General features: G+C 42.1%; 1 protein-coding gene across 4 annotated transcripts in view; it reads right to left on the reverse strand.

Annotated features, from left to right (window-relative positions):
- The window catches only part of CRADD (CASP2 and RIPK1 domain containing adaptor with death domain), a 259,024-nt gene that overhangs the window by 167,682 nt on the left and 76,600 nt on the right, over window positions 1-14,742 (reverse strand). For 2 of the 4 annotated variants that reach the window (XM_057556161.1, XM_057556162.1), the window contains exons 2-4: window positions 12,681-12,868; window positions 11,302-11,553; window positions 9,777-10,080 (exon numbers count right to left, since the gene is read on the reverse strand). In XM_057556161.1, the coding sequence (XP_057412144.1) occupies window positions 9,777-10,074 (298 nt within the window). In that variant the 5' untranslated portion in view covers window positions 10,075-10,080; window positions 11,302-11,553; window positions 12,681-12,868. Of the gene's footprint in view, window positions 1-9,776; window positions 10,081-11,146; window positions 11,171-11,301; window positions 11,554-12,680; window positions 12,869-14,742 lie in introns of those variants that run through there. The other 2 variants (XM_007165891.3, XM_057556163.1) reach the window with 2 other exon arrangements.

The following is a 14,742-nucleotide window of genomic DNA, read 5'->3' on the forward strand; positions in this document are numbered from 1 at the left end:
CCTACCACCTCTGGCCTTCAACCTGGGCCTTGCTATATTAGGATGTAGAACATTCTCCTTCCTTAAAGGGCTACCAGTTCTTTCCAGGCCCACAAGTGTGGAACCTGTTAAATATAAAAAGAATGGGCATGATATAGTACAGCAGACATCTCTTAATCAGCTTTCACCTCTTCCTTTTGGAACTGTCCCTTCCCCACTCTAGGTGACTCTGGTGTCCTAAGGGAAGGGCTCATGACTCAGCCTAGGCCAACCAGACTCTGAACGTCGAGAGAAGACAAAGTGGAGGAACTGAGCTGGAGATGGTCATCAATGCCCAGAAATCCCCAGGGTTGCCTAACTCCTGCCTTTACTGAGCCCTGAAATTTTAGCAACTACTTCAAAGTTGTGAACTACCCAGTGCACGTTAGAGAAATTTCCACTTTTGCTTATGTTAGCAAGAGGTCTACTGGTTGAACCAAAGAGCCCACATACATGTTTGACTGACTTGCATCTCTTAGTTCCCTCATCTGTAAAGTCTCTGCGGTACCTTCCGGCTCTAACCTTCCCCAGTTCTAACAACAGGGCAAGTCCCAACAGACGTGCTCTGCTTGCTCTGTAATTCTCCATAACAACTGCACCACTACCACTCAGCCCCCATATACCTTATGGACAAATGGTGGGACTGAGAGATGCTTTAAAAGTCTTATATTTAGGTTATAAAACCATAAGCTCTCGTTTGCCACTTACTACATCTCAGCAGTTTTATTTTGGTAACAGTGTCGCCACCCTCTCTGCTGTGGTGCTGAGCATAAATAGAACATGAACATTTCCAGGAATTGTCAACTTGGCGCTTCTCACAAGGAGTTAAGATTTCTTTTATAACGCTAACAAAACTAAAGCCTAAGACTAAAACCTGCCCCAAACTTCTTCTAGAAGTTACATTTCCTTCTCAATTAAAATTTACTGTTTGGAAAAGTACAATGTACTCTTTTTTCCCTCTGGGGGAAAAGTCCTCCGAAGAATCATATTCATATACTCCTTACTGCTCAAACTGAGGAACAAGTATAAACACAGCTGCCTATTAAAATTAAATAAAGGCAAACATTCCTGCAGCTAGCTACAACAGCAGCCTACAAGTCTGAACTATAACAAAAAAAGAGAACACTACCTTGCTAAACGTACAGTTAAACTCTGAGGCCACGCCACCAGAAAAGCTGGTTATTGGAACTGACGACTTTCCATAGCATGATTTAGGAGCTGGAAAAGTGGGACCTGATTCCAGGACCAGGAGAGCCAACACACCGTCTCCTGATCACAGCCAAGAAGACTGAGTCTTTTTTTACTCTCAAGGTAGCAAGTGGGATGGAAGCAACCCAAGGGCCCTGTCCCTTGACCCCATATGGCCTCACATTAGACCCTACTCCTCCCCACCGCCCCCAAAAAAAGGATAAAATGAGAGATGGGGGAGAGAGAGAGAGACCAACCAGGAATTAGTCTTTGGACAGTAGGTGGGAAAGAGAAAGACATAAAAGACCCTATGGCTGCATGTCTGGGAGAGCCTGGAGTAGGGGGGGAGGAAAAAGTGGGGGCTGGTAAATAACAGGCTCTGAAGCAGCCACAGGTTATCAGAATTAGGGAGGAGAAAAAAGCAAATTTTGAGAAAGTGTCTTTACAGGACATGAATCAGCAGGCTTTGAAGTCAAAGTGCCTAGATTGCAAATTTGGCTTAACTACATTGTATGACCTTGAGCAAGTGACTTAACATCTCTGTGCAATGAGGGTAATAATACCTTCTACCTCATTAAGTTACTGTCAGGATTGAATTAATAAATGCAAAGGACCTGGAACAGTGCCTGGCACATGGTAAATTAAGCTGCTGACAAATACTATGATTATTATTTCACTGGTATTATTTGAGGTTCTTGGTGAGACACAGAAAAGATTAAAATTCATTTTTAACTGTAAGCAGAAACTGTGGGCAGATTGTCTGACCAACCCACAGATGGACAGACTAAGCCAGTCCCAGTCTTCCCGACTGGCCATTGGTGTCTCTCCTCCTCTCATCCATCCTCAAGCCATCTTCAGCTCCCTCTGTAGCTGAGAGCAGCACCCAACTCACTCTCCTCCAGCAGGTTCTGTCTCCGTTTGGACACAGCTTGATCTACAGGGCACAAAGTATTGTGGATGGTCTGTAATTACCAAACAACATGAATAGACAATGAATGGAATTCCCCCAAATCCAAATTCACCAGATAGTTCAAAACCCTCTCTTCAGTTTTGTTCTATAAACACGTAGCCTATGAATCCCCATGGAGCGCTAATGGAGTTCAATGTTGGTAGTAGAGTCACACCTGCATGGGGTCTGAGATGCTAGAACATTCTTAAGCAACAATGTTCAGGGAATTCAAAGAATTAAAAACAATGGTGAGCACACATTTAAAACAAAGCTATCTACCCTTCTACATCTCCATTCCTAGCTCCCTCCCACCTTCCCCCACCTGAAAACAAGAGCAACTCTTCAAGCAAGCACACAGCTTTGGGAGGCCCATACCCAGGGAGCAATAAGTGAGAAAGGAGCTACGTGCCCAATCTGCTGGTCGGATCTCAAGGTTCTCAATCCTGGCTGCACTTCAAAATTAACCTAGGAAGGTGTCTGTGCCTGTGTATGCGTGTTTGTGTCTTTAATACCACTGCCCAGACCCCACCTCCACAGATTTTGGCATGAACTGGCCTGGGGTGAAGCCTGAGGATCATTAGGCTTTTTTTAAAAGCCAGAGTTAAACAACACTGAGCTAAAGCAACCCTGAGGGTCAGTAGGATGACTGATGTAGCCAAGCGACCCATACATCCACAGGAGGGAGAAAAAAAAAGTCACAGTGAGAATTTCTAAAAGGAAAGAACATTAAATCCATTTTTTAGAGTGATATGGAGGCATCCCTGCTGAGGAGAGACCTGTCACACGGTTTGCTATTCCTAGAAAGAGCTGCCGTTTGCTGCCAACAGATGCATTATTTCATCAGTCCCATAAATACTTGATAAAAGTCTTCCGCCCTTTCTGTATGTCAGCCTTGCAGAAGGGGGTGGGGGGGTGAGGGGTGGAGTCTTCTGACAAAATGCAGCACTGAACCATCAAAATTTCCTTTTAAATGATTAAAATTGGCACTGATAAAATATATTAGTAAAATCTCATCCCAGTGTACCTCTAAAAGCCCTTGAAATTTTCCTCTTAAAATGAAGAAAAAAGCATTAGTACAATTTTATTAAAGGCTAATTTCAATGATTAACACTACAGCATAATACAATTCCATTTCAAACCCAGCAGGGAGCCAAGACTGCATAGCAAAAGTCTTGAATCCAGAGTCGGGAGGCCTGGGTTCCAGTCCTGGCAATAAATTACATTAACTAGCTGTGTGATCACGGGCAAGTTGTCTTAATCTCTCTAGCACGCCGTTTTCTCAGAGAAAAATTAGATGATCTGCGACCATCACCCTCCCAGTCTTAAAGTCTGGAATACTGGGATGTGATTCCATTTTGCTGACTTGTTACATTAGCAAGTGAATGCGTTTACAATTTAGACAACTTATAATTAAGTCATTCTGGCAATTCTGCTAATCAATTTAACCAGTTCCCAGCCACTGTGCGTCCACTGAATAAGCAAAACAGTGAAGTACCTTGAAGATGGTGTTATCTTCCATTTGAACTAGAGCCAGAGCCTTCCTGCCCCAACTATGCCAGCCAGACGATGCTTCCTGCCCCAAACTCCTGTCGCTCTTTTCAAATGAGAAAATACATGAAACGCATCTTCACACTTTTTGTCATATTGTCATACCATTATTATTTTCTTAGTATTTTTCTTTATGTTGACTCACTTTTACTTAAATACAATGTATTTTAAAGTAAACAGAAAACAGTTTTACTTGCCATAATGTCAGGAAACCATTAAATTGATACAAGGGGAAAAAACAAGCAAAACAACTAAACTGTAACTAAATACTGTTGTCTACAGAAGGCTTTAAGCATCAGGAGCTTTTGCTGTCTGTTAGGAAGAAAAATTGGCAAGTGTCAAGAGATGTTACAGAAATACTTGTACCAAATGGAGGTTTTCACTTGGATGTGATCAGGATTGAAACAGAAAGAAAAAGGAAATAGCTCTTTCACCTTGTGATCTAATCCCATGTCCACATATCATCTAAAATCATTTTAAGAGCCACCCAAGATCATGGCTGTGCACACATCTCACATTCTGGGAAACAAAAGGACAAACAGTCGAGACTGGGCCTTCGCGACCGGCAATATGACGTAGCATCTCTCTGGGAGAAAGGTTGTTCTCCCAGAAGGGCCTGGGCTCTAGCCACCCTGTCACTGGGGCTCCACTTGAGTTCCTTTGCACTTGTGGTCCCCTCTATCTGAAAGCTCTTCCTCCAGGTATCCACTCTATTGAAGAATTCAGGTCTCTGCTCAACATCCTCTCATCAGAGAAGCTTTCTCTGACCACCCCACATACTATGGAAAGTCCTTCCTCAACACCACGCACGCACTGTTCTTCTTCAAAGCACTCTCACCACCTGATGTATTATTTATTCACTTGCTTGTTGTCGGTCCCCATCAGACTACACAATACAGTGAGCTCCAGAAGAGCAGGCGCTTTGTTTACTACAATATACCCAGCACCCAGTGTCTGGCACATGGTCAAGACTAATATCTGTTGAATAAATGAACGAATCTTCTTCTCAGCTGATCTGGTGATATTCATGTATCTTTATCACCTAGTGCCTGGCATCTAGTTGGTCCTCAAGAAGTATATGATAATCATATTGGGGACACATAGAAACCTGGGCTCTCTGTAGAATCTGCCCTTAGCACAAGGAGGGGTCTTGCTCTGAATGCTGACCCACCATCCCCTCTCTAGGACACAGGATGCCACAGAGTGAACACTACTCAGCCACAGTGGAAATGCCTGGACAGACCACAAGCCTGATGAACTAAGATCAACACTGAAATTACCATACCCAGAGTAGGTATGAATTCATGGTATGATTAAAAAATCCCAGGCTAGAAATCTCTCTAATAAACCTATTACAATACCTAAAGTAAAAACCTCATTGCTTTTTTATTGCTCAGTAACTTTATTGCTCAGTAACTTCAGATGTATCCAAGTAGACATCTGACAACCAGAGTGTGTCTCGAAACAGTGGCTGACGTAGCTCTACGTGGTCACACAAGGCCAGCTCCAAAAGGGACAGGCTGAGCCCTGGACCCTCTGGGCAGAGGGGAAACAGGCCAGCCCTGCATCCTGCTCCAGTGAGGGCAGCCACAGAGTCCAGGGCACAGGGTCCATGGCGAGGACCAGCTCAAGCTCAGGCAAGGTTACAACAAATGTCAGCCCCAGGACAGCTACTCCAGCAGGCCAGAGAGTTGAGGCATCTGATGCTAAAACAGGAGTCACTGAGCTGCATTATAAGATATTTATCTTTCATCCTTGCTAGTGGCTAAAAGAATATAAAGCAGAAATTTAGCCTAGGAAGAAAGAAAAAACAAAAACTCCCAAGCCTAAAAAAGACTGGGGTTAAAGGAAGGGTTGCCAGGCTGACTGTTAAGTGGGAATCATGGCAGAGACCCAATCCCACAGCCAGGGCCAACATGGTAGAACAGGGAGTCCTTGGGCCCAGAAGTCACTCCCACCATGACCTAAGGCTAAGTCCTACCAGCTGGTGAGACCGGGGCTGCTGACAAACCTCCTTTCCAGATCCAGATTAGCTCCGGCACCAGAGCAAGCTTGTCAGCCTAGACAGGGCCCATGAGTAGCGGGAAGCCAGGCAGGAAGACACATGCTGCCTTCACCCAGATTCAGCACTATCCTCATCTCCTAAGCGACCTGCCAGGAGCCCAGGGAGGATTTCCAGCTAATCTAGTGTCTACTACGTGACCTTGGCCAGTAGGGGACATACCGTGAAGTGTGCCTTCCATGGTGCCAAGCGGGATTAAGTCATTTTATTGCCAGAGTTCCTCTTTTAAAATATAAGAGTCTTGGGCTTCCCTGGTGGTGCAGTGGTTAAGAATCCACCTGCCAGGGCAGGGGACATGGGTTCGAGCCCTGGTCCCGGAAGATCCCACATGCTGCGGAGCAACTAAGCCCGTGTGCCACAACTACTGAGCCTGTGCTCTAGAGCCCGCGAGCCACAACTACTGAAGCCCACACACCTAGAGCCTGTGTTTCGCAACAAGAGAAGCCACCGCGATGAAAACCCTGTGCACCGTAACGAAGAGTAGCCCCCGCTCGCTGCAAGTAGAGAAAGCCCACGCGCAGCAACAAAGACCCAACACAGCCAAAAATAAATAAATAAAATAAATTTATACAAAAAGATTAAAAAATAATAAAATATAAGAGTCTTTATAAGGTGAGAAAAACACGAAATCAATTATCCATTAACAGCTTGGTCTTTTTTTTTTTTTTTTTTTAAGTAGGGCTAGGGATACCAGTCATCTAGGCACATTGAGAGAATCAAAGGTTAAACTTTTCTTTTTTTTTTTTTAATGTTTTGGGATTTCCTGGGAGCACGGTTTAGAAGAATAGAGAGAATCAAGATACAACTTGATTCTTCTCTAAAAACTTACACCCAGGGACTTCCCTGGCAGTCCAGTGGTTAAGACTCAGGGCTTCCACTGCAGGGGGCATGGGTTCTATCCCTGGTGGGGAAACTAAGATCCCACATGCCACGCGGCACAGCCAAGAATAAAATAAAATAAAATGGCTAGGTGTCTATTAAAAAAATAAAGTAAAAATTAAAAATAAATAAATTAAATTATCCCAGAATATAAATTAAAAGCAACTAACCGGGATCAATCACCAAATAAGGCCTCTGAAGTAGCTCAAAGTTTACAAGTGAAACACAAAAATTAACCAAACAAACAAAAGGAAAACCAAGAGTCTCTGAAAAGACCAAAACAAGAAAACTTTTTATAATATAACATCAGTTCATTCAGATCAATCAGGATAGACCTCTCGGCCAAAGAGAAGCCATTCCTCCCCATTCGTTTTCAAAGCCTCCCAAGAGAAGACCACCAAACCTGTACAAATTAATTAATAACTGCAACTGAAATGAGTAAAAAGTCAGAAGAGGTTATTGTATACACACACATATATAAGCACCACATTTTCCTACATTCTAATTCTTCAAAGAACAAACATGCCTTTACAAAAATTTAAATGGACTATTTAAAACCTTGTTAAAATTGCTCCATTACGACACTGGAGAAGCACTGGGGTCCTGGAAAATAGGCCCCTGGGTCCATTCGCATTTTCTACATTAAAACTGAAGGCATTTCAAGTCTAATATACTCTTTCCAGGATTTTAAAAAAAAAAATAGGTTTCCAATTAATTAAGTCCTAATTTAATTTTATAATTAAAATACAGCCATCAAGTTAATTTAACACTTAAAGTTTAAGGTCTCAAATAAAGAAAGCTGTTAACTAACAACTCCTTTAAAATATACCATTTCCTCCACGCCTTACGTATATAGATACTGCTGAAACTTATGGTGTAGTGAATTTTCCATAACATATGTGGATTTTAAAAGTGAGTTTTATGAGATGGAAAATTACAAAGTGAAGAAGGAAATGATAAACTCCAAATTCAGGGTTTATTGGTGAGTGAAGGTTGGGGATGAGCTGGGATTGAGAGGAGCACCCAGGGGTCCTCAAAGGCCATGTGATTTTTTTTTAACTGAGTGATGGGGAGACAGGTGTTCACTGTACCATTGTTCTTCACACCTTACTTATATTTTGTAATCTTACTTAAAATATTCAATAATTAACAAAAGCTATTTAAAAAATGAGTCTGTGCAATTGCCACTGTGGAAAGTATACAGAACGCTATGTAAACAAACTCTCTCTTCAGGATATTTTTTTCAGTAGCAGTGTTACTCAACAAGAAGTAAAACAATTAAGAGGACTTCGTTTGTGCAGTAGCCAACCTATGGTTCCATTTGACCACTTCCACAGAATTAACGTATTAACATTATTTTTCCAAACTTCAACACAGATATACTCAATTTTTTCCCGCTCCACGATGTTTCATACCGCTCACTTAAAAATATATATGTATATTTTTTTTTCTTCAACATCGTTGTAACTTTCACCATTTGGTAAAAATAATTTTAATTTTTCTTGTTCTTTGAATGAATCAGAAGAAATGAAAATGGGGTCACACCTCTTTGAACAACATACAATGGTACTATTTACAACACCTACAATGATTGTAAAATTAAATTAAGTATTTCAGTAGTAACAGGCTTTCAGTTTGCCTGTTTTGTTGTTTCCAACTATGTGTTGCCCAGAGGAACCTCTACGTCAAATACCATGAAAAGATATTGGACACCCTAATATTTCTTTTAACATCTCCCCACTTCTATGTTATATATTCTGCTTTCAGTCAAGTGGTAGAAACATTTTACCTTCTTCAGTTTGGCTTTGTTCACACACCTGGAGTATTTTATTTTGTAAGAATAATCCAACCTGAAAATTCCTGTGGTCCTCAAAGGCCAGCTTTTTTCAGTATTTCAAAAAGCCTGAAACATACATTTACCTGTAATTTGGCCATGCAAGGAAATGAAAATATTTTTGCTTTTTCCACTGGGATTTTACCAGGCCTTCCTAAGTCAACCAGTTATCTCATGTTGATCAAATATTCAGACATATGTCATTAATAAAAATATTAGAAGAATTAGTCATGATTACTTAATACATGTGGTCTGGAAAATCATTCAAAATATGAGGTCCATGGGGCAAAAATAATAAAAGTAGTCTCTTTATTACTGGCATTTGTTTTTTTACTAGTTATATTGGTATTTGAAAAACAGCAACAACAAATTCTGGGGACCCCTGAGTTGGGGTAGTTCTAGCTATCACTGCTATAAAAAACTGAGAATGTCGATTTCCTAACTCTTAAAAATTTACAAGTCAACTTTCTTTTTTCCTTCTTTTTTTTTTGCCAGTTCAGTTCCCTGCTCCTCAATCTCTGTAAAAAGTAGACGTCATGGGAGGTGTTGAGAGGGAACAAGTGTTTCATATCACATCTTCTGCCTGCTACAAGCCAGGCTGATAGCACTAGGACTGTTTCTCTTTTCCATAGCTTCCAACGTTCCTTAAAATCAAAATGAGACACCCCCCCCCAAAAAAAAAAAACTACTGTCCTTATAAAATTAAATACTCCAGGTGTCTGAACAAAGCCAAACTAAAAAGGATGACTTTAAATCAACAGTCTTTAAAAACAAACTAAGCCAGCCTTCCAAATAATCCCCTTTGGCCATGCAGGACAGCCCAGGGAACAGGTGCAAGGCGTGCCTTCCTAGAGGCTGTCCCCTTCTTCATGAGTCTGACCTTTTCCAGCCGGCCGCGCTGGCACCCCACGAATCAGTTATCAGGAAGCCTAAAGCCTGCTTTCCCATCTGCACTTTCCAAATGGCTCCCAATGCCAAGGGCTGAGATATGACCTGGCTCTCAGATGAGAACATGCCTCCCAAGTGACTTGCCAACTTTCCCTGGAAGCATTTCTAAATGTATCCTCTGAGCTCCCTCCTCACCCTCTCAATCATGGTCCATTCCTCCCTCCTTCCCTGCACTTCCTAACTCCACCTCCTCATCCAGTCCCTCCAACACCACGTGCCTTCAAACCAAACTCCTTTCCCACTTTCAGGACCCGCCAACCCCCACCCAGCCTAAAACCCCAACTTCAGATCCAAAGGGCACAGTTCCAACAATCTTGGAGGTGGTCTGGAGTGATCTTTTTGAGGCCTACCTGCAGGCAGCTCAACCATGGCTTCTTCTCTTGCCTTCTCCAGTTTCTCCCTTACCCAGGGGAATTCCTGCAGGGAATCTAGGAAGGCATCGAATGCTTTAGGACCCCTGGTAGGTAGGATATCCAGCAGCAGCATTGTTTTCCGGAGGCCTGTGGCTTGAGCTTTAATTTCTTGAACATGGCTTTCCGTCAAGACCCCTTCCTGGTAAAGATACTGGAGGACCAGTCCCTCCACCAGTACCTCTGCACCCAGCTCGAGGCGAAGGGAGCGAAGCACTTGCTTGTCTCTAGCCTCCATCTCCCCCTGGAAAGAGACAAAATGGTAGCTCAGATCACAGGAAGCCTGATGAGCCCCTAAAGATAGTGCCTTACAGTGCAAGCTCCTTAAGGTCACGGACATCTTTGAACCCTAGCAGAACGCCAGGCCATGGTGTTTAATACACGGCTGTTAAGCCAAGCTGAATTAATTTCGAATGCTTCAGAACATGATGAACAGCACTGAACATGAATCACCTTCTCTGCTTTTACTTTCCACACAATGGGGTCCTAGCTCCATTCCTTGTTCCATAAAGAGATTTGGGGAAAAGTGGATTAGAGACCCTGCTTAAAAAGCAACTTTTATCTGAGGATTACAGAGGAGCATTTCATTCTAACATACTTGAGAAGAAATAGTGCTTTTACTTTAACATTGCGTTCATCAGAGATACCCCACCACCGCAGAAACCGCCAATATGCATACAAGTGCCCTTAAGACCGCGGGCATCTGCAGAACCTGATCATCAATGGAAGTGGGGCAATAAACCGGCAGGTACCAATAAGTTTAAGGATCTTTTTCCCTAAGAGAAAAGGCCTATACACCATTGCCTTCAAGGAAAACATTAGGCGTTCATGCCCAGTCTACAGTAAATCTTATATATAGTCACAGACTCCAGCCCTTCTCTGGAAGAATTTCGAATCTCCATCGCAACACTGTCATGGCCACACATGCATGAGACATTTAATGTTGTGGGTTTTTTTTTTTCCTTTAAAAGATTTTTTTTAAATGTCCACACGCCATTGAAGGCTTGTTTCCAAGACCACTGCACCAGTAAGCAGAGGGACGGCTACGAGGGGACGTAAGTGGCGGGGAGGGGAGACGGGGGGCGGCAAATGGGGCTTTATGACACCCACAGAAAGCAGAGCTACAGCGGGCGACCCCGAGGGCGGCAGGTGAGCAGGGAGATGTGCCCTTTGGGCTGTCCCCGCCCATGTGGAACTTTTTATTTCCCGCCTCGCCCGCTGAAGCCCTGTGGCATTACGAACGGAAAGAACTACGAAAGATTTTCGGGGCCACCTGACCCGCTATAAAGGGGGTGCTGGGAATGGCGTACAGAGCAGACCGAGGGGAGAGCAGGGCCCCGAGCACCTCCACCGCCACCCCAACCCGAGCGGCGCGGGAACGCCGCGAGCAAGTTAGCGGGCGGGGGAGCCACGCGGGGCCTTCGAGAAAAGATGCATACGGGGGTTCTGGTATCGTGTTACTTACGTCTGCAAACACGTATCTTAAGGGGAAAAAAAAAAAAAAAAAAAAAAAAAACGGCAACCGGAATCCAAAGTATCAGGGAACCTGCACCGTAAGCACCATTTTTGTTGAAGGCAAAAGCCCTGAACAGGAAGTATTGTCACCATCTTTGTTAAGGGCAAACACAGGAAGTGCTGTGGCCATCTTGATTGGTGGCCCAGATATCAGGATGAAGCCTTTTCCGCCATGTTTGCTGTGGGTAGAGAGTATAACCACCTGGAGACGGAAAATAGCATCATTTAGGGAGTTATTTAAGGAAAGGAGTAATTGGATAATTGCATTTTAACACATGAACTCCACCAGGGACTTGCACCCAATTGACATAATAGTCGGGTCTCAAAAGTCACCTTATCAGGGAAGCCTTCCATGACCACTTGTATTTAAAACTGCAGTGCCCACCACCACGCTATTTAAACTCGCAACATTCACCTCCTGCGCTCCCCATCCCCTTTTCCAGCTTTATTTTTACCTGAAGGACATATCACTTACTAAAACGTTTACTTAATTATTTGTTTATCATCTGTTTTCCCCCCACTAAAATGCAAGGTCATTCCTTTATATCACAGGGGTCCTTCCCAAAAAAAGTGTACAAATCAATCAGTCAGGATTCAGCTACAGCAATCAACCAGTTATTCTGCACAGATAGGGATTTGTCACGAGGAATTAGGGACATTAGCAGTAAGGGTGTCTGGGGCATGTAGTTTGGAGTTGGAAGGCAAGACAAATGCCTGCTCCAAATATATAGAGAGAAAAGAATGTCAAATTGAGGGTCCTTACTCAGATTCCTTTATGAAATGAGGCAATCAATAAATACATTCATTAACTCACTTTTAAGTCAATTGGGTGACATACACAGAAAGTTGTACACCTGCTAAAAGTGGTTGACAGTAACAGAAGAAAACCTCAAAAATCATTATTTCTATAGAGGTTTTTCACAACCAACACTTCTAGTGGAAGATGAAAATATCATTGTAAGCAAATCAATGGAAAGCACTTCTAAATCTCCCTCCTCAAAACATTCTAACTTTTGTAACAAGTTTAAAGGGTTACTATACCAATATAGCATTTTACTATGCCAGTGACAATATTTTTACATTGGGTGGCAAGTATTATTATTATTATCATTAGCATTTTACACATTCCACAAGTGAGGACCGTGGAATCAAAGTGGTCAAGTGTCTTAGCCAAAATCTCACAGCTAATATATAGCAAAACCTGAATTATAACCAGGTCCCTCTGATTTCATGCTCTCTCCAATACACGGTACACGACACACCCCTGTATGGTGAAGTGTCTACTATTCTAATGACAGCCAAAATATTAGTGAATCATTCTAGTACCACCTCCTACTCTTGATACTCTTGAGTTCCAGGTACTCTCTTCACTCTCACCGTCTTCTTTCACTCTGGAATTGCTGTCCTTTCCTGGGCAAGATTCTCCTTCTGTTGGTGGACAGGTGTTAGCAATATTCTGTCTTCATCCGGATAAAGTACAGACCTCTTGCGATAATGTCAATAGCTGAGGTTACTGACTTTGGGGGAAGAAAAAAAAAAGGATTTTTTCTGACTGTAAACTTTGATAACTTTCAAACAAATAGCAAAGTTGAAACAAAGAACACCAAAAACACCCATATAAAACTACCTATTTTAAAAATGCTTCTTAATGACTCGTTGTATTTGGAAAGGCTTGAGATGTCCTAGGAAAGAGAAGGAGACATTGCTGATGATGTCCAGGAGGAGGTGGTAAGCCAACAGTGGGTTCCATGAGAGCTCACAGAAGAGAAGAGAGTGAGAGAGGCATGAGAAGAGTCAGTGCAGGAGCTGAGGCTCATGGAGTTCTTATGGTGAAGAACCTGAGAGGCTGGCTATTAAGGGTCTCACCTAAAACCATAAGGTGAAGCCCTTGACCATCAAATTCCCCTTTCGGAAAATTGAGGTAAGCATCCATGCTGCCTCCTAAGTGACTAGGCCGGCTCTCTGATTGGCTAGCCAGCTGCTATCAATCAGCCTGTTGGAGGAACACCACCCCACCCTAGCATATAATGATAGTCTGAGTAGCACGCCAAAGGCTCAGCTTCACTTTTATAAATATCCAAGGCCAGCAGGTCCTGAAGGAATCAAACACAGATGAGAATCACTAACACAGGTGGTTGCTCCTCCACTCCATCTGGTCCCTCTCCATAGGCTGGAATTATGCCCCCACCGAGGATTAAGCACCTGTTACTCAGTGATAACAAATCTATTTTCAGGAAGGACAGATATTTTCCTTTTTCTCTGTCCCCTACGTGCTCTCTTGTGTCAAGATATACCCATTGTGAGTTTGCCAAAGAGTCAAAAAGAACAAGTGTTGTATTTTCTTTCATTTGGGTCTTTGGTTTGGCAACCTCCAAAACAAAAATCAAAGGAGTTGGACATTTTTGGTTCTTCTTGTTTCATAGATGTGGAAATTAAGCCATGGAGAAAAACAGATTCTTTTCAAGCACATGTGAAACAGTTACAGAAATAGGTCATGAATTAATTCACAAAGAAACTTCAATAAATTCAAAAAAATCAATAGCCTACAAACTACGTACTCTATCATTTTACAATAAAATTGGAAATTTTAACAAAAGAATAGCTTCCATAAATCCCATATGTTTGGAGACTAAATAAAATACCCTTAAACTCTTGAGTTTAAAAAAAAGTCACACATTTCTAATGGTATAGCCATATGGAAAACAGTATGGAGAGCCCTCAAAAATTAAAAATAGGACTATCATGTGATCCAGCAATTCCACTTCTGGTTATAGATACAAAGGAAATGAAATCAGTGTCTCAAAGAGATGTCTGCACTCCCATGTTCATTGCAGCATTACACACAATAGCCAAGATATGGAATCAACCTAAGTATTCATGACAGATGAATGGAAAAAGAAAATGTGATACATATTAACATAGATAGAGAGATAGATATAAATATCATTCAGCATAAAGAAATGTAATATAAATTTATATATAATACATAATATATATATTGTATATATATAATTCAGCCTTAAAAAAGATGGAAATCACATCTATTAGAATGGCCAAAATCCAGAACTCTGACGACACCAAATGCTGGTGAGGATGTTGAGCAACAGAAACTCTCATTCATTGCTGGTGGGAATGCAAAGTGGTACAGACATTTTGGAAAACAGATTGGCAGTTCATTACAAAACTAAATACACTGTCATCATATGATCCAGCAATTAATGCTCCTTGGTATTTACCCAAAGGAGCCGAAAGCTTATGTCTATACAAAAACATGCACACGGATGTTTATAGCAGCTTTATTCATAATTGCCAAGTCTTAGAAACAACCAAGTGGTACATCCAGACACTGGAATATTTTTCAGCCCTAAAAAGAAATGAGCTATCAAGTATG

This window comes from Balaenoptera acutorostrata, chromosome 11 (genome assembly GCF_949987535.1).
Source record: "Balaenoptera acutorostrata chromosome 11, mBalAcu1.1, whole genome shotgun sequence".
Taxonomy (NCBI): domain Eukaryota; kingdom Metazoa; phylum Chordata; class Mammalia; order Artiodactyla; family Balaenopteridae; genus Balaenoptera; species Balaenoptera acutorostrata.